Genomic DNA, 19,280 nt, shown 5'->3' with positions numbered 1-19,280 from the left:
CTGTTGAATAACAGGGTGTTTTGTTGCCTTCGCAAGTGGTCTGTTCCTGTTGTCTGTAGACCAGAAGGTAGAAAGCTGCTGACCTTGAAAGAAAGGCGCGCTTTGTTTTACACCTGGTCCAGCTACCGCAGGGATTCCCTGGGGAATTGGGAAGGAGCGGGTTCGGTGAGCAGCCTGGCTCCTCTGCTAACTTCTGATGCGCTCCTGAGCGCCTGTCATCCGTGCAGTGGGTCTCTGATGCCTTTCCTAAAGAACAACTGTGTCATTAGTTTCATTTTGCAGATGATGAAACTGAGGCACAAAGGGAAGCAATCTGCCAAGTGTGCTTGGCAGTGCAGAGGAGAATAAATCCCAGTCTCAGTTTTCATCCTTGTTTTAGGCTGACTAGGTGATTGGCAGCTGGTGGCTGCTTGTTACTTCTGAGTCATTTCTGAAGGAGAAAGATAGTAATAGAATTATGTGGGGTTATAGTTTTGTCATTAGTGATCTGTCCTGTCAGTGAGAAGGGGAGGGGGAGAAGGAGGTCCATAACCTGAAGAGGTCAGATACTTCTGGGATTTGCAAGCTTTTTTCTTTTACCTCTAGAATGTAAAATTTATACTTCTCTTTGTAAATACTGTTACTTTTCAGAGGAATAATGATACATAAAAGGTTACCTGTTGAAAGCATGTATGTTCTGAACTTAATGAATTTATAATCTGTATGTTAGTGCATCATAATAAGAAAGTATGAGAGGATGATGAAAACTTTGTTATTTCCTAGAAGTTACGCATTAAAAAATATTTGCACCTTGTTTACATGCATAGAAATGTGCTCTTTTCAAGTAAAGCCTATATATACATTTTTTTAGAGGTGGGAGAGATAAATGCACATCTGTAAGTCTCCCATGCTGCTTCTGTGGAGGACTTGCACAGTTGTGTGAAAATAAATAAACCTCGTTCTTGGCCAGGTTTTTTTAGAATGATTGTTATATTAACAAGAACTGTCTCAATTAGAGAACTAGCATTGGTGGCTGTCAGTCTTGAAAGTCTGACTTTTAAGATGAGAACAGGAAATACTAAGACATTATTTTATAGAAATTCTTTTGCGTTTTAGACTATAGCTACTCTCTAGCGGCACAAAAATGTCTGAAGTATTTCAGAGAAGGTAATCTGCAGTTTTAAGAAGGTATCAGAAAGAGGAGCTTAATTCTTGCAAGCAACGTGCCTCAGATGAGGTATTTCAGTCATTTTTAATCTATGCTCCTTTGGGGTTTTTTATTCTGAGTGCTATGCTAAAACGCCAGAGGTAGGGAGAAGCCTCCTTCTAGAGGCAGAGGAATGAGTAACGAGGAGAAATTACTTACCTATTTGGTGAAAGGGATAGAGATATCATTTGTGTACAGGTATTTTAAATATGAAAATTAATTTCAGAATAGTCTGTGCATATGAAGATTTTTGAGTCTCATAGATATTTCCAAGAAGGAATTAAGCTTGGAAGAAGGAAGGAAGCTTGTAGATTAAGTATTTCTAATTAGAAAGCAGTTACACCTTGATTAATCAAAATTCTTTGAGGATGGTTACAGCTTTTTTAGATGGACTTTGAGTACTACCTGGCTTGTTATGAAACATCAAGCAGTAGCTGCGATGTCCAGTACCACTTTTGTGCACTGTTCCTTGCTCTAGCTGCCTTTTGGGGTAACCTTTGTGATTTATGAAATAATATTAATTTGTAAGACTACTGTCTGTTGCTCAGAATAAGTAATGATACCTGTTTTGCATGAATGCCTGACACTTCTTTAAAACCTGTTATTCACAGCTTAGTCATAAAACTCAATGCTGTTGCTACTGTGTGCATATAAAGCTTGACTTGGGGGCCATTATTAGCTTTTCACAGGACAAGATCTGAAGCATCAGTTTTAAGGTTCAGGCAAAAAGGCTCAGTGCTTTCCTTTCAAAGCGGTAGCAGGATGTGAAGAATGATGGAAGTCCCACATGACTGAGGGAATAAATGAAGTGGTCTCATGGTGTATGAGTTTCATATCTCTGTCTTCATGGAAGTAATTGCAGCATTTTAACTGTTTTTTACCTCTCTGTTAACTTTATGTTCTGTGAGTTAAGGACTCTCGCCAGCAGCAGTTCTAAATTGACCATTTTGTTTTTACTGTGTACTATTTTGATGCACTTTAGTCCTTTCCCACTTCAGCAAACTTTACTATGAAAGTAACCTGACAAAATTCTGACACCAGTTTCCTTCTCTGTTTCCCTTTCCTCTTGACTTACTGGTCCACAACTATACAGTATATATAAAATGTTGATTCAGCTTTTTTTATTTCTTTTAATAAATAAATAAATAAAAGGCTTCTGAACTAAGTAGCTGTTTCAATGTTAGTTCAGTATCAGGTTGAACTTTCTGCTTAGATTCCTACTACACTGCACCAGTCTGTAAAAGAGAAAACTTTGGGCTGTGCTATGTAATTGCTGTTGTCTAGACCTGCAACTTAGTCTCACTTAAAGCAGTTAATGGTGAAAAATTACTGTTTAGCACCATTTCTTTTGAATGACGGCACTATGTTTTAAAGTTTTTGTATAGCTTGTATGCAGGTTTCCTGTACCTGAGCATCTTTATATGCTCAGATTAGAAAGCACTAGCCTGAGCCATATTTAATATGACTTAATATGATTTTAACACCAGAAGTTCTTGAATAGTTTTGTGGATATATTGTTTAATGTGAAATAAATCATTAACAAAAAGAAAAACAATAACTTTGTTATGATGTAATACTTAGCTAATGCTGCCAGTATTCTGATGTGGCACCAATTGTGATACCAAATGGGATAGAAATACTATATTGGATATTCTTTTAAAAAAATTCCTTTTTGCCTTTTTAAATCTGCTTCTCTCTTTCCCCTTCATTGTGGAAGCTGCTTCTGCTGTTGTTCTGCAGCTTTTGTCAATTTGTGGGGAAGTGGAGCTGCTGCTTTTTTCCACCTAGCTTGTAGCTGCCCTCGGGGTTCTCCTGAGTTTCAGATCTTCTGCAACTCAAGTTGTTCAGCTGAAATAGCTTTAAATGAATCTTGCTTAAAATAACAAAGCTTAAGGTCTATCCTTAATAGAGCACAGCAAGCTTTAGAGTAAGCAGTATTTCGGATAAATGTTAGGGTAAGTCAAGATGCTGAAGATGTAAATCAAAAGAGAATATTCTTAGCTTGATTGTATTCACCATATGAATTTATTAAAATTTGTGAAACCAGTTGAGATTTTAAAATGTAGAAATGCATGGGTGGGTAGAAACCTTATTTTTTCACATATTGGAAGACTTTACATTCATAAGCAAAAATCAGTTGGTTTAGTTCTCTTACGGTACACTTGTAATAAATATCTAAAGATGTATTGCACTTAAAACTGTGTAATGGTTTTTAAATCCAGCCCAGTGAGAGTACTGGAGTATAACACAGAAAAAATGAACAGCTTTTTGATTTTTCAGTGCCATACAACTACAGTCCAATTATAAATAAATCTTGTTAGTCAGTTTAAAAAAAAAACAACCCACCCTCTAGTGACAAATATAAATGCTTGTTAAGATAATTGTCAGGTCTTCTAATCAGCAACATTTCTAGTATAAAATTTATATGTAGGAAATTTTAGTGGGCTTTGACTAATGAACTCACAAGTATAAATGCAAGTAAAAATATTGGTGAGTGAGTCCTATGGCTCTTAAAGTCCTTACAGACTGACACGTCTTGGTGTTGGTGAGCCCTACAAAGACTCGGTTGTAAAGGTTATTGGTTTCTAATTCTTGGGAATAGATATTTCTTTACATGTCTACCTTGATTTGTTTAAAAAAAAAAAAAAAAAAAAAAGCTTAGATGTGCCAATGGTTAAGGAATTATATTCTGGCTTGGTATTGATATATCAGTGTGTAAATGTTCTCTCTCATTTTCTTGATCTGTATGAAATGCCTTGCATCTTTCTGTCATTATGATAAAGTAAACTACATGCAATCAATCAAAGGAGTATTGCCTGTCATAAATTGCATAAATTGTTTCTTTTCCTTCCATAGTAAATGTAGCTTTTAAATTTTACTTTCTGGGCAATACTGTGGAATTCCTTTAAACTTCTTAGTGAGTTGCCTTGTCTAGAGGCAAAGCTCAGAATACCAGTTTTCTGAAGGATTTTTTCAGGACAGTGAAAATAAACGTTCAGAAGTGGAGTTGCTACAGGCAATCTCATCTCAAATCCTAGTAAACCTAGAAATTCTATGTTTAGTTTCTAGCTCTAAGAACAGTATGGACTCTGCTTGTAGTAATCAGGTTGTGGTCTAAATACCCTATCTGACTAAGCCAGTCTATCTGTTCCTGTAAAGAAGCATGTATGTAACTAAAAATAATGTAGCTCTTATGCTCTAGTAGAGAATGGTTACTTGCTTTTAGTAATTTAGGGCTGCTTTATGACTGCAAGTTGAGAAATCCAGAAGAGGCTTTGTGACTTTAAAACAACTGGAGCAGAAGCTGCTCTGTGAAGGCCTCAGTTTCTCTCAACTATTTTGTAGTATTGTCAAAACAAAGAACAAGTGAGCCCTGCTGCAGTACAGAAATAAAGAACATAAGATGTTAAAAACTTCCCAGCTTTTGAGGAATTGCAAACTCCCTTGTAAGTTTTTGAGGAATTAGTTAATGCTTTTTCTAGAGTAGTCAACAGTTCTTGATGTGGAAGCATTTTGCTTCATAATTCTTAAATGTGTTTTAAGTCGCTCTCGTGAACGAGACACATGGTTTTGTGGTGAGTTGTTCTGAATCTTGTGCAAAGCACTTACATCAGTGCCAGTGAAGTTTGTCTCTATATACAACACAAAAACCTTAAGCTGATGCATTTCTTGAATTTAAACTGCATCAGTTGCCTTAAGTAGACATTGGATTCTGTTACAGCAGTGAGGAAAATGGAAACAATATGTCCTTTCTTTCTCTAGAGTGAGAAGATACTAACTCTTTTCAGGAAAGTAAATGTGCATACCTGAGAAATTGTCACAGATCAAATACAAATCTGAATTTGACAGTGATCTAAAGTGAAGAGTAATAGATTAAATTTAAAAAAAAAATCTTTCTCTGTTACAGGAATTCTGTGCAGCATGTTTTCTGGGTGGAACTGGGTGACCCATGGCTTATATCTACTCTTGAATATTTGTTCTCTTGAAGGTAAGACTTACATGTCTCAAACACAAGAGACTTGTACTTGAAGCACATACTTGCTTTTTGTCTAGATACTTGTGGGGTGGGGGCAGAAAGCAAGGTTGTATTAGGATAGTGAGACCTAGTCTGTGCTCCTAATACTATGGTAAAATAATGTGTAACCATAGAAACATAGAATGTTGTGAGTTGGAAAGGACCCACAAGGATCCTTGAGTCCAATTCCTGTCCCTGCATAGGACAATCCAAGATTCAGACCATGTGTCTGAGGATGTTGTCCAAATGCTTCCTGAATATTGTCAGGCTTGGTGCCATGACCACCTCCCTGGGGAGCCTGTGCCAGTGCTACACCACCCTCTGGGTGAAGAAACTTTTCCTAATGTCCAACCTAAACCTCCCCTGGGACATCTTCCTGCCATTTCCTCTGGTTGTGTTGTTGGTGGCCAGAGAGAAGAGATCAGGACCCACCCCTCCACTTCCCCTTGTGAGGAAGTTCTAGACCTCCATGAGATCTCCTCTCAGTCTCCTCTTCTCCAGGCTGAACAAACCAAGTGACTTCAGCCTCTCCTCATACGGTTTCCCCTCTAAGCCCTTCACCAATTTTGTGGCCCTTCTCTGGACACTCCCCAGTAGCTTTATACCCTTTTTATCCTGTGGTGCCCAGAACTGCCCCCAGTGCTGGAGGTGAGGGAGCAGAGCAGAGCAGGACAATCCCCTCCCTCGACCGGCTCGCAGTGCAGTGCTGGATGCACCCCAGGACATGGTTGGCCTCTTGGCTGCCAGGACACACTGTTGGCTCATGTTCAACTTGGTATCAACCAGAACCCCCAGGTCCCTCCGCAGGGCAGCTCTCCAGCCTCTCATTTCCCAGTCTGTCTGTGTGTCCGAAGTGCAAAAAAGTGTTAAAACTCAGACAGTTGGTGATTGCCCAGCTCTCTAATTTATCTAGATCTCTCTGCAGGGCCTCTCTGCCCTCCAGAGTGTCCACAGCTCCTCCTGGTTTGGTGTCATCAGCAAACTTTGTTAACAGTCCTTCAAGTCCTGTATCCAAGTCATTGATGAAGACATTAAAGAGCACTGGCCCCAGGATACTCACTTTTGCTTCTATTCATTGCTCGTCTGTGTGCAGAGGTAGTGAAGAGTGACTTTGGTCAGTGGAAGACTGCTTTGTTTCCACTGACATCACTGGAGCTGGTCACTGAGGCAAACTGAAGTTCAATTTCACATATGCCAAATGGTATCTAAATGAAAGCATGTCTGCATCAGACTAAATGGTGGTAAAGCAATAAGCTACCAGTGAACTAGTGTAGTAGAGTCAGAGCTGTGGGCCACTGCTGTTGTGTAGCAAATTGTAATCATAAAAATGTTTAGTATGGCTGTTGATTCAAGGCAGTATTTCAGTCATCTATTTCATCTTTAAAGCTTGATACTTTTTATATGACTCTGTAGTGACAGTTGCAATTTTATTGTTGTGATTAAGTTTTCTTGTAAAAAGACTACTATCAAATGTGCAGAGTTCACTGTAATTCCCAAATATGCTGATAGCATACACACTGAAGCTTTTGAAATGGACAATTCAAGCATTTTAACTGTTTGCATGCAATTCTTCTAGAACTGGTCTGTCACAGCCAAAGTGCACACTTATCTCAGTTTTTTGTTGTTAACTTTCTCAATAGAAAATACCTTTTTAACTGCAAAAGTAACCTCAAGTATATTGCCTCCTGCCTTCAAAACATACTAAAAAGTCAATCCTTGACTCTTCTCTCTCTCTAAACGCCCCTGTTTATTAATAGAGCTTTTCTTGCTTGGCAAAATACTTTTGCAAAGCCTAGGGAGCACTGCATTGGTTTTGCCCCTTAAATCTGCTTGGTGGTCCACTGAGGCATTTCAGTTGTAAAACTGTCAATAACTAATTCATTTCCTGCTTAGACACATAATATTTTTAACAGTACACTAGTGTTGTATCAACAATATTGATTATGGAATACTCTGTAATTTTTAATAAACATGCAATTCTTCTTCTTTTTAGTTTCAGATGGACTTGTACAGTCATGTGGTCACATCATCCCAGAGTCTCCTGTATTGGAACTTGGTTCCAGTTTCACAGCGTTGTGCATTTTGAATGAGAGTTGTCTTGACTTTGGCAATATCTATGCCAATCAAATTATCTGGAAAATTAAAAATAGAGTGGTACCTAAAGAACAGTACCATGAAGTAAACAGAACAGTTTCCAGTGTCACTTTTAATGACACTTCTTCACTAGCTAATCCTCTGACATGCAACGTTTTAGCAGATGGACAGATTGAGCAGAACATTTATGGAATTACAGTTACAATAGGCCGTAAGTACTGTTTTACTTGCCTTTTATTCTGGTCTTAAGAAAATTGGTTCTGAGAAACAGGGAGGAGAATGCAAATGATAGAAAGCTGGCATATTTTGGGGTACTTATTTCCATTCCCTCAGTTCCTGGATAATTGTATAAAAACATTGTCAAATTACATGCCATCAAAACTGGTAAAAATAAACAGAATAAAGTTTTCTAAAAAAATAAAATTAAAATACTCTGGGGTATTTAACTGTTGAAATAGGAAGAAAACACAACAACGGAAAACAACAGAAAAACGTTGAAGCAGGGAGGTTTAAATTACAGAAAAGATGTGAATTTATGTGAAATAGATCCTAAGAAACTAACTTTTCCTTGCTTCTTCTGTTTCAGTGTTCAGAGAAGTACAATAAGGTCAGAGGTCCTGCTTTCATAATAACACTATGAAATTAATGTTTTCTTTGTTAATGGACTGAGAAATATTTAGTCCATCTGTATCACTAAATCTAACCTGAACTGCCTTAAAAATGGAACATACTGTCTGGATTACTCTACCTCTCTATATAAAGAAGATAGTTTTAACTAATAATAATCTTTCCTTGTTCAAGCATGATAGCACTTGTGTAGTTCTGAGTAAGTGGTCTTTGAGACAAGACTGAGGTCTTGAGAAAGTAACATGAATAACGTAGTATACTACTTCTTAATTAGTTGTGGACTGTTTTAAGTGTTCAAGTGTCCTTAATAACAGAGTATGAACAGCTGATGAATTATGTTGCCTCCTAGTGTTGTCAAAAGGTATTGAAGTTGTTGTCTATGTACAAAAAGCTGGCTTGAGTCCACAATTTAAACTAATGTGGTTCTAGCATGAGCTGCAAAATGCTTTCACAGAGAAAATATTTTCTGTTTCAACTTCTGAGGAGTAAATTTATCACCATAAAAGATGCAGCAGGCAAAATATGTGGAAAGGTGAGGACAGATACAGTATCCTAAGACAATAAACTGAATGACAGTACAGATAGCACTCTACGGTTGTAATTCACATATGAAACTTGAGATGCATTTGTATTTAAGGCTACTGTATTTTCATAATGTCAGCTAAAGAAAAAGTGTGTAAACAATGAAAATAACAGGTTTGAGAAGAATACAGCCATTCAGGGTCAAAACTACAAGATTATTAATGTACTACTGTTGAAAATAGCATTCTGCTTGGGAGGAGAAAAGATTCTTCATGTACATTATACTTTTGTAAATGGTGATATTCTAAAAGCTGGAAACAACCTCTTTGTATGCTATAGTTTGAATTTAAGAAGTAAAAAAAATAGTTCAGCTGCACTCTGAAAAAAAATTCTTGCACACTGAAGTGCATTGATTAAGACCCCTTATCTATCTTGTAAGTGTTCACAGCTAAAGCATCCTTCTTCCATAGCTCAGGTGGGGAAGAATAGACCTGTCACAGTTGTCTCAGAGCTGAGGTTATTGGCAAAGTCAGCATATGTTGGTCCAGCTGTATTGCTCATTAACAATTTTTACCTGTGTGAATTAAAATAGGTTTTTTATCAACCATGAGAGATGGTTGATACCAGGTTTTCTGCCTCAAAGAGTGAGAAATCTTCTGCACTGGTCCTTACTGTCAAGTCCTTGCTCCTTATACAGCCTACTGTTTCTCAGAGCAGCTGGTTAAGTTTATTGACTTCCATTACTGGATGCTATCTAGCACTCTTTGCCCACTCCTTTAGAAATAAATCTGACTATAAATATTTCTGATGTTCAGTGAAATTGCTCTGATGGAACACTTATGATTCTTTCTGGATTGAGAAGTGTATATAGATTAATTATTGCTAACTTTCTGTACAGTGCCCCCAGAGAAGCCCAAGAACTTAAGTTGCATTGTGCATCAGCTGTCAAAACTCACATATCCTATGACTTGTACCTGGGACCCTGGAAGCCATACGTTCCTTGACACTCATTATAGATTGAAATACAGATGGTAAGTAGCCCTCTATAGAATATCTAACTGACTTTGAATATTTGTAGGCTAAACCAAACTTCCTTCAAATTCCTTGATGCTTTGGAAGAGTTCTTAACTTAAATCCATTTTTCTGAAGCATTGCTGTCTATTTTGGGGGAAAGGGGAGAATTCCTATTCGAATGCAGTCATTGTGGCTGAACAAGCCATTCTCATCTCTTCACCTTTTCTTCCCACCCCTCTGCTTACAAAGATAGCAGCAGAGAGAAAACATATGAGCTAAGTTGGTGGATCACTCTGATCTACTTTAAAAAATTCTCTAAAGGAAACCAAACTGACTGCTTTATACCTTGTTTTTCCTTCTCTTTCATTTAGGCCACAAGAGAACTTTCCTGACTGTATACCAAAAGATGTAAACAATTCTTGTACAATTGCTGATGTTCAGTTCTTTGTTAACCTGGAGATCTGGGTAGAAGCAGCAAATGTTCTTGGGAGGGCTGAATCTGATCCTCTTGTTCTTGATCCCATTGAGATTGGTAACTATATGCCTCTTAATAAAGCTTTAGTAGTAACTAACTGCTGTTTCTGTGCATATTGCTGAATCGGTATGTTAATGTTTCTTCACTATAAAAGATAACACTACCAATATATTGTTGACTAGAACTTGAACTGTGCTGGACAGAGGTAGGGAAGGTGAGAGATTTGATCACAATTCAGATAGTACTTGTTGAGTAGTCTGCTTTAGAAACAAGTGTGAAGTAGCAGCCATTTGAGTTTGTGAAAGGCTTTAATAGTAGTGTTACAGCATAGTATACCAACTGCTAGAGGCATGACAAAGTACAGCTGTGGAGTTGACTGTAACTCCTTCTCTTGTAGTTAAACCTCTGTCTCCACACAACTTATCAGTCAACTCGGGAATACTGCCTACTGTTCTGAAGCTTTCCTGGGAGAATCGGATTTCAGCAGCTGTGATGAAGCTGAAGTTCAATATTCGCTATAGGATCATTGGTGACACAAAATGGATGCAGGTAATCCCACTAATGTCCCTGTCACTCTTCTGCTGTAACCCAGTCATTTGTCAAACTGCAGAAGTTCCTTAACTGCTGCAGTGAAGAGAATTCACTTTATTATCCTTAGGCCTTATGTGGCTTCCTTAGATAGTTTATCTGGCCCATTCATGAAGGTTGTCATCTATGTTTTTTTGGCACAATTTAGAGTACAATGATTTTGTCTTTTCTTTGTTGACTTCTCTGCTGTCCTCCCCATTGTGTTGCAGTACGTTTATTTGAATTGAGAATTGAAGCTTTTGGAAATGAAGGGAGAAAAACTGTTGTTTGCATTGGGTGCGTATGTGGTAGGGAAACCTCTAGGATGGGAGCTGTAGTAGCACGGAGCTCAGCGTTACAATTTTTGATTGATGCCTTTAAAGTCTTTTTTCCGTTTGCAGGTTCCTCCTGAAGATACAGCTTCACCAAGAACTTCATTTAGTGTTCAAGGGCTCAGACCCTACACAGAGTATGTCTTTTCAATTCGTTGCATGAAGGAAGATGGAGTGGGCTACTGGAGTGACTGGAGTGAAGAGAAAACTGGGGTCACCACTGAAGATAGTAAGTAATACACGAAAGTAGGTCACTGACTTTCAAAATGCTCAGCAATTTAGCAGTAGCCAGCTCAACTTGTGTATACTCACTTGAGCTGTGTGATTATACATGCAACAAGGTTCTCCTGAGTTACTTTCAGTGCTGGGTAACTTGACCCATGCATTCCAAGGAGCACCAGAATAGCTTCCCATAAAGCTAGTCTAGGAGTGCTCTGTGGAAACAGCTAAAACAGGAAGTAGGGAAGCAAAGCTTTCTCCACAGAAAGTTATACTCTCAAAGTCTTTTAGAAGAAGTGTAGGCTTAGTGCTTGGGTTTTTTGTCCTGAAGGTTATCCTCTGTAACAGAAGTTATTCTGCCTGTGTGAAATTTTGGGGGTTTTTTTGGCAGACAGACTGCTTTAGTTTATGAACAACTCGGTGTTTAGGAGGCTGTTTTTTCTAACAGTGAACAAGCATCAGTAAGTATGAAACAGAAGATTTTAGTCATATAGGATACATTGACTTCTTCACAAACTTACTTAAGCAATGATAGGAAATAATATGCCTATGGGAAGTGTAGCCTCTTGTGCACCAGAGCATATAAATAAAAAAACTCTGGTTTACTCTTAACTTTTCCCAAGGTATTCTGCATCCACAACACTTTCTTGCTTGTCAGAGTCACAGCTGCCTCTGCACTGTCTTGTACCCACTTGTTTACAAATACAGAGTCTTGCTGTTCATCCCTGATATGGTTGTCATGCTGGGAGGCATAAGAAAGAGAATGCCATCTGTAAACTGCTGACCTTAAGCATGATGAGTCTATGTGGAAAATTGTTTCATTTTGGCTATATTTAATCACAAAAATCACTGTTCCCTTAGAATTTCCCTTCTTGATGACATAATAATTGGAGTTGTCTTGTAGATCTGGACTTGTAATACCCTATCCCCTTGCAGCAGGGATGCACACTGAATTGCTAGTGTCGGAATTTAATGAGGATAACTTCTTACTACCATCAGCTCTTTGGGGCAGCATTTGGATCACGTTTAGTCTTGCACAAAAGGACTTTGCAAGAAGGATATATACAACTTCAAAATATAAACCAGTTACTATTTAAGATGCACAAAAAATAGCAAACAAGTTAAACTTCAGGTTCACAGCCCTGGGGAAAAATACAAACAACCATTTAAGAGCTTCAGTCAAGTGTCAGCCTTCACTGCTTTGTGAATCAAATCCTCAGCATTGCAAAGTTGCTGCCATGCACCAAATCTGTTCACACTACAACCAGCCCGTGTACTTGGCTGGCCTTTCAACTCCTTGTGGTCCTTCAGTCAACTGTTATGACACTGTTTCTGTTGAACTCTAATGTTCTGAAGGTGTGCTGCATTGCTCTGCATATGCCTTCAGAACAGTGGCACTGAGACTGTTACTGCATTCAGTATCTTCTATGATCTGTGTCCACTGCACTCCACAGCATGTTTTTTTAACTTCATTGATTGCTTCCAGTTGCTCATGAACACAGGACATGCATTGCTTGAAATGTACCGTGGCATTAAAGTAACTAAAACTCTGTGTTATGAGTTTAATTTAATTTACAGTTTGTGGAAGTCACTGCAGTATTTCCCCATTAGAGAAGCTCTCCTGCAAGTTTATTCATAAGTACAGAGATTTAATGCACACTCGGTTCCTTCTGCCACTGAGTTGACCAAAACTAATAGTTGAGTGTTTAGTGTTTTCTGTTGTATTTTTTGTTGTTTTGTTTGGCTGTTTTGTTTTGCAGCATTTCATGTCTTAGCAATTGTTGCAGCAACTGTAAACTCATACAAAATAAAGTTGCACAACAATAACTGAGCAGTAATTATGGGAACACTGACAAAATCACACCCATGCATTTGTTACAGTATGAAAAAATCCTGTTCTCAGATAGTGGATTCTTAAATTTTCCAGTAACAGAACAAAAATACATGCAGTGTATATATGAACACAACCTAGACCTATGCATTTGGCCCTTTAATTTGCTCTCCGTATAAAAGCTCTAGGCTTTGATGTGTAATTTACCTTTCTGTGGTCTATTTTCCTTCTGTCACTCATCATGAATAGCCCACTTAGACTGAACTGTAACTAATTAAATATCTTTAATAGATGCTTAAGAGGTGCTAACTGATGACTAGGTGTCAAGGTGCTAACATGAATCTGAACCTCTGTTGGTGGTTAGCATCTTGCTAAAGGTAAAATGAACTAATTTCAGTGTGCAGTAAGCTGTTGGGGAATACCTGTGCCATTAGTTATGATATACTGCAAATGTAAATACAGTTTTCTGCTGGTAGAATAGAATTTTAACAAATTGTACCTTCCCTTCCTAGTGGTAACAGGATAGTCACACTTTTTCTGCATTGCTTGCTAATCATCCTTTTTGCTATTGTAGCAATAAGTTGACAGTAAAATAACTTCCTATTTTGAGTTGTCTTACAGACAGCTTCAGAGATGTGGTCACCTCTTGCAAATGCCTAGATATACTTGCAGATTTATATGTTAGTGGGGTAACTTGAGTTGGAAAGGAGCTCATGAGGTCTGTATTTTCCTGGTCCTTTCTCTACCAAGTGTTGAGCTGAGACAAGGTTCTTCAGGTTGCAATTTTGGCAAAACCTGTACCAATTTTTTTTTTTTTTCCTGTATAGCTGCCGATTGCAAAGATTAATGCAAACATTCCAGCAATTTTGAAATCTTTTGGCAATTGTTTTACTACCTAATCCTTATTAGGAAACATTTACTTTGTACCTCCGATTAGTGACTGTATGTAGCCAAGGATCTTTTATATCCAGCAGAGCAGGCTTGCTGCATAGCTATGTATATTACAATAATATGCATTGTCATTTCTGGAGATTCTAGGATTAGTAAATCGCCCTCAAAGGTTTTAAAAGCTTGTTTGGTTTCCACCTGAACCATTAGTAGCAGTAGAAGTTGGAATCATTTGGTCCTGTTTCGATTTCGCTTCCACTTTGATAGCCTGCAAAATTGCCTTTGTTTCTCTCCTGCGCTGATCCTACCCCATACAGAGCCAATGAATGGACCCTCTGATTGAGTGCTTGATACCCAGTAGGGAATCTGTTCTTCCCTCTGACTACTACAAATACTTTGTAATATTTGTTTAGCTTCGAAGTCAGCCTGTTTGATCTTTTTCAAAATGTGCTTTAGCCTTTCCTGCTTGTATTCTTCCTTGTCTCCTTTCTGTAATGTCCTGTCTGTTCCCAAGGCGCTGTCTTGTTAAGCAGTCTATTTAGTGCAGCATTCCTGTGCATGCCTTTGAGCAGAGTTAAACCAATACAAGTTTCACTGTCAAAACACCACTTTGTGCTTGAAGTTTAACTGCACTGGATCAGAAATCCTTCCTTATTTACCCTAATTGAGTTCCCTGTAACGAGTTTTGATTAAATTCCTGTCATCTTATATTGGAGAAGTAAGAAAAAGATTGTAGTATATACCCCGCTTGTTTAAACAAAATGGAATTTGTGTACATAATGGCATTTATATGTACATAATGGCATTGCTTCAGCTCTATGCAAAATTTACTTTCTCTGGGGAAGTTATTGTAAAATATTCTTTCAATATTCTAGTCACTTCTTTTCAGCTCCTAATGACAGTATGGTTTTGTTTTCTGTGGTTACTATCTCAACCTGAGCAATGAGGATACCGGGACTGCCTGCCTATTTAGACTGTTCTGCTGGGGTGTCAGGCTTTGCAAAAACACAGATACCAGTGATTACCTCTAAGTTACTTTAGATCCAGAAGGTGTTACAGTAGGAAATGAACATGAGGCAAGTTATGTTGTATCCATTATCTGTATTAGGCAAGTTGTACAATTGCTTCCGTTTCATGTGTCAAATCGGGGTACTCAAATTTCAGATTTTTAAGAAAGAGTTCCCTTTACCTCAATTCCCGGTTCTCCTTCCTTCCTGATGTAAAGCATAAGAGACAATATGCACATTATAAACTTGATGCTGGTTTTGGAGGTGAAGCAGACAAAAATCTCATAATGATTGATATAAAAAATGCAATAAAAGAACTCACAGAGAAAGTACAGTCTAGCAGAATTATAAATTTAAATGCATTTTAAGATCATCTTTCTATTAGGGCTAAGACAATCACAAAGGACTAGCCATTTTTTCTTGCTTTATACACTGTAACAAATTGATTCACTCTACTTTGAAATGAAATTTATAGTGGAAATACCACTTGAATTTTTTTACAGTACTGACACCAGATAGTAGTGCAGTAGTATTGCACGAAAGTACTGCAGTTCTGTTACACTTTTTAGCATACAGGAAGCTTGCAGAATTCTGGCAGGAGAAATTTGTCTCCTTGTTAACTTTTCTGCACTTTTCTTCTTAAGGTGACTTGATATTGAGGGGTAGGGGGAGTGTTGCCTCCTGTTGTCATCTTCAGCCCACTGTTGCACATGCTCAGCATGATGACAGTTAGTTACTGTACACTTGGAACAGAGCTGGTGTTTTACTCATCCCTTCAGGAAATCTTTCTGTGCAGGTGTTCCGCTTAATATATCAAGGATCGTTTCTTTGAGGAACTAAGGAAACACTTTTTGTATATGCTTTTATTAAAAAAAAAAGGTGGCAAGGAGGTAAGCATCTAATGGTAGTCAAAGGATGTGTTCAAACAGATTGAATAAAAATATTTCTAATATTAAGCATTGTTTCTTTTATCAGAGCCATCTAAAGGACCACCAGTATGGAGGATCATTGATGCATCTTGCTCACCAGCTTCCTGGACTGTACATCTGATGTGGAAGGTAAAGCTACATGATAAACTGCAGGAATTGAGCATTCATTTAAAATCATGAGGTTTTAAGTGGCAAAATTTGTCTCAACAAACTTGGAGTGCATAGCTGGGATAGTACAGGTTTATTGATACGAGAAGTGACTTCAGTATTGTTATTATAATAATTAGTTACCAAAACTTAAAAGTACACATGTAAAGGCCATCAGTTAACTGACATACATCTATGATCTTGAGTATACAGAGTCCACTTTCAGATTCCTGACTTGCAGTCCTTAAGCAGTCTGTGGAATTGGAAATTTTCCCTTGAGCAAAGTAAACCCTCATGTTATGCCTTGTGCTGTGTCCTGAAGCTTTTCTAATACTGTCTGGACAGAGATACTCCAGGTGCAGAGTTCATTAAGCCTACAGGCTAAACTTATTAAATACAGCACTGCACATTTGCATGCAGTGGGCTGCTGTGTCTAGCTGCTGATTAATCCAAAGCTGAGAGAACGAATGCAATTATGGTTAGTCCCCATCTCCTGCTTTCTTTTGGTCTGTGAACTTTGTCACATTTGATCTAGCTGTCTTTTTATTACTACTTTTTCCCTTTTACTAGGTGGCTTGTGTGAAGTTACATGTATATTGATGTGGCCTAACTTTCTATTGTAACTCATGTGCCACGTGCTGCTTCTGACATTTAGTTTACAATTGAAAAACTGGTGCTACTTTATAGCTTCAACAATTTTCTCTGAAGTCATCTGAAAACTAATACTATTACACAGAAACCTAGTATTTTTCTCTGTTACTAGATAACACAGAAACAATTATTTTTCCATGTGTCATAAAACTACTCAGGCTGTTTTGCATTCAAGTTCAACACAGCTTTAGGGATGAGATTCCTTTTATGTCACTGTGTTGTAAAGTCACATAAAATGCAGATTTATACAACACTTGTTCTGCAGTCTTTATAGAATAGCTTTTATTAAACTATTAGGTAGGATTGTGAGCCAAGGAAAAGAGAATTTAAACTAGATATAGTTACGGAATTTACTGTTATACAGAAATGAACACAGGTTATTTGCACTTCCCTTACATATGTAGCTACTTGGTCTACCTGATTTGCCTTGCTCTCAGATTTTTGTATTACGCTTCAAGACAATAAAGGTTAAGTCACGTTAGTTCATTATCAGTCTAATCAAAGATGTGCTTCTAACAGGCATTGGAGCCATTTGAAGCCAATGGAGTAATCTTGCGGTATGAAGTGACTGTCAGAGCTAAATCATCTCTCTCCGGTCCATCAGAGAAATACAATGTTAATACCACCAACCTGACATTAAAGCTGCCAAATGGAACTTATGAAGTGACTGTGATGGCCCATAACAGAGTTGGGTCATCCCCTCCATCAGTTTTACTTATCCCAGCAAGTAATTCAAAAGGTTAGTGTCCTAGTAATTTCTCTGTCAAATGCATCTGTGTGACTTTTGTTATAAAAAAAAATCTTAAGTGTTGTAAAATTATACCTTTTACATGGGCACATAATTAAAGTATTTTGGAATGTATGTACAGTTATGCCTTAGAATGCTGCCATTTGTATACTAGGGATCGTGTGGATTTATGTATTCAAAGCTTCATTTGAAGCTATGTATGCTCTTTTGCTGTTTTTTTTATCCTTAGAGCTACTGTGCACTATAATTCCCTATTACTTGTTGTCTTAAGATAGCAGGCATTTTTGTTTTCTCTTTAAAAATCAAAGAGTTGGGGAAGCAAGCATCCTTTACTTCGTGCATATGCCATCTCATTGTTGTTTCTCCTGCTTTCTGATCTCCCCCGCCCACCCCTTTCTTCTCTTGTCCCAGTCTCACTATACCACGTTTTCAGTATCTTACCTAGGTGCTTTGTCATGTGCTTCCACAGTTTCCCTACTATTCATATTCCTTTTTATTATGTTCCTTTCACTGTGCAGTAGTAGTAACTACAGGCTGGTTTCTCCTTACTTCCAGCCTCCTCTTAGACAATCTGAACACTAACTAGACAGTAAGCAAAAAATAAATGTACAGACAGATGCTGCTTTTGGTGTAAATACCAAGGGAGAGCGAGAAATCCTAAAACTATTAGATTAACTAATTAAGGGTATGTTTCAAACAAAGTAGCATTGCAGCCAGGAGCACTTGAGTGTGAGGTTTAGAATGGGAATTTAAAAGTGTCTCAAGGTTTGTTTTCTCTATGAAATAGAACCTTTTTTTTTAATAAGCATAGTATCTCTTTACTGTGCAATAAGGCAGTTTACTCTGTTTGAGAACAGAGAAGCTGAGTCTATTTTCCAGTTTTTAAATAGCCTAATACTGCTTATTTTGAATCTCTGATACAAAGATTCAGGTGTAAGCTTCCAAATTTTAGAAAATGGCTTTTACATTTACTTAGGGTCTGTCCAATTGTCACCATTAAAATAACCCAAAAGTATCCACATTTGACAAAATAGCTATTATTATGAATATTTAGTGGAAGAACTATCAGTATTTCTCGCTTTTCTATTTTCTTTCATCGTAGCTCCTGTGAAGAATGTTAGAACACTACCCAAAGATGGCAGATTGTGGGTAGGGTGGACTGCTCCTAACACGTATGTTCTTAAATATGTGATTGAATGGTGTCTGGTGTCTAACAGCTCAGACTGCATCATAGAATGGCAGAATGAACCAGGAAATATTCAAGGAACATACTTAAAAGGTATTTAGCTCCTAAGTCTACAAATACTTTGTAAAACACTCTAAAAACCTAATAATTATTCTCAAAGTGAGGAACATCCTCACACTGACTAGAGTCCTGTCATAGGAAAGGAATCTGGAATAATGCTGAAAGCTTCTCTTAATTTATCATGAGTGTTGGAAGTATCTTTATTTTTGTCAAATATAAAACTGTATCTAGTCTTGCATTTTGAAATTCATATTATGTAACAGCTAGGGTTTTATCTGCATTTTGTTTTTATTCTTCTCATTCTTGGAAACCATTAAAATAGTAAAAAGGCTGAGTTCAAATTCTCTGATCCCTCTTTCAGTTCAAACAACAGAATTTGCTCAGCTTTGCAGTTCTCTTTGGCTTATGATCAGTAGCTCAAATCAGTTATTTTGAGAGAAAGGCTTTTTGTTTAAAATAAATTAGAGAAAAAGTCAGACTTCTATGAAGTCTGTTTATTAAATTTAACATTTGATTGTGAATCACTATATTGTTCCTTTAGTTAATATTTCAGAGCAGTATATCAATGAGCTCTAGAAAAAACAGGCAGCTGGATTAGATACAAGTGCATGTAATAAAACAGACAAAACCCAGAACGCTGAATCTGAAGTAAATGAGAAGGATGGTGAGGAATTTGACTGTCTGTAAAACAACACATTTTAAATTCCTTTTATTAGGTGATATAAAGCCATTCAAGTGTTACTTGATAACTGTGTACCCATTATATGCTGATGGTCAGGGAA

General features: G+C 37.6%; 1 protein-coding gene across 1 annotated transcript in view; it reads left to right on the top strand.

The window, feature by feature from the left end:
* Positions 1 to 5,096: 5,096 nt before the first annotated feature.
* The window catches only part of IL6ST (interleukin 6 cytokine family signal transducer), a 22,650-nt gene continuing 8,466 nt past the window's right edge, over positions 5,097 to 19,280 (top strand). Inside the window, exons 1-10 of the mRNA XM_010167511.1 lie at positions 5,097 to 5,174; positions 7,195 to 7,506; positions 9,343 to 9,475; positions 9,830 to 9,990; positions 10,331 to 10,482; positions 10,902 to 11,061; positions 15,753 to 15,835; positions 17,024 to 17,243; positions 18,355 to 18,531; positions 19,215 to 19,280. The exon at positions 19,215 to 19,280 is cut by the window's right edge and continues 30 nt beyond it. Coding sequence (XP_010165813.1) covers positions 5,108 to 5,174; positions 7,195 to 7,506; positions 9,343 to 9,475; positions 9,830 to 9,990; positions 10,331 to 10,482; positions 10,902 to 11,061; positions 15,753 to 15,835; positions 17,024 to 17,243; positions 18,355 to 18,531; positions 19,215 to 19,280 — 1,531 coding nt within the window. The 5' untranslated portion in view covers positions 5,097 to 5,107. The remainder of the gene's footprint in view (positions 5,175 to 7,194; positions 7,507 to 9,342; positions 9,476 to 9,829; positions 9,991 to 10,330; positions 10,483 to 10,901; positions 11,062 to 15,752; positions 15,836 to 17,023; positions 17,244 to 18,354; positions 18,532 to 19,214) is intronic.

This window comes from Antrostomus carolinensis, unplaced genomic scaffold (genome assembly GCF_000700745.2).
Source record: "Antrostomus carolinensis isolate BGI_N321 unplaced genomic scaffold, ASM70074v2 scaffold5405, whole genome shotgun sequence".
Classification (NCBI taxonomy): Eukaryota; Metazoa; Chordata; class Aves; order Caprimulgiformes; family Caprimulgidae; genus Antrostomus; species Antrostomus carolinensis.
The sequence above is the reverse complement of the archived record's forward strand: the minus strand, read 5'-3'. Positions and strand labels throughout refer to the sequence as shown.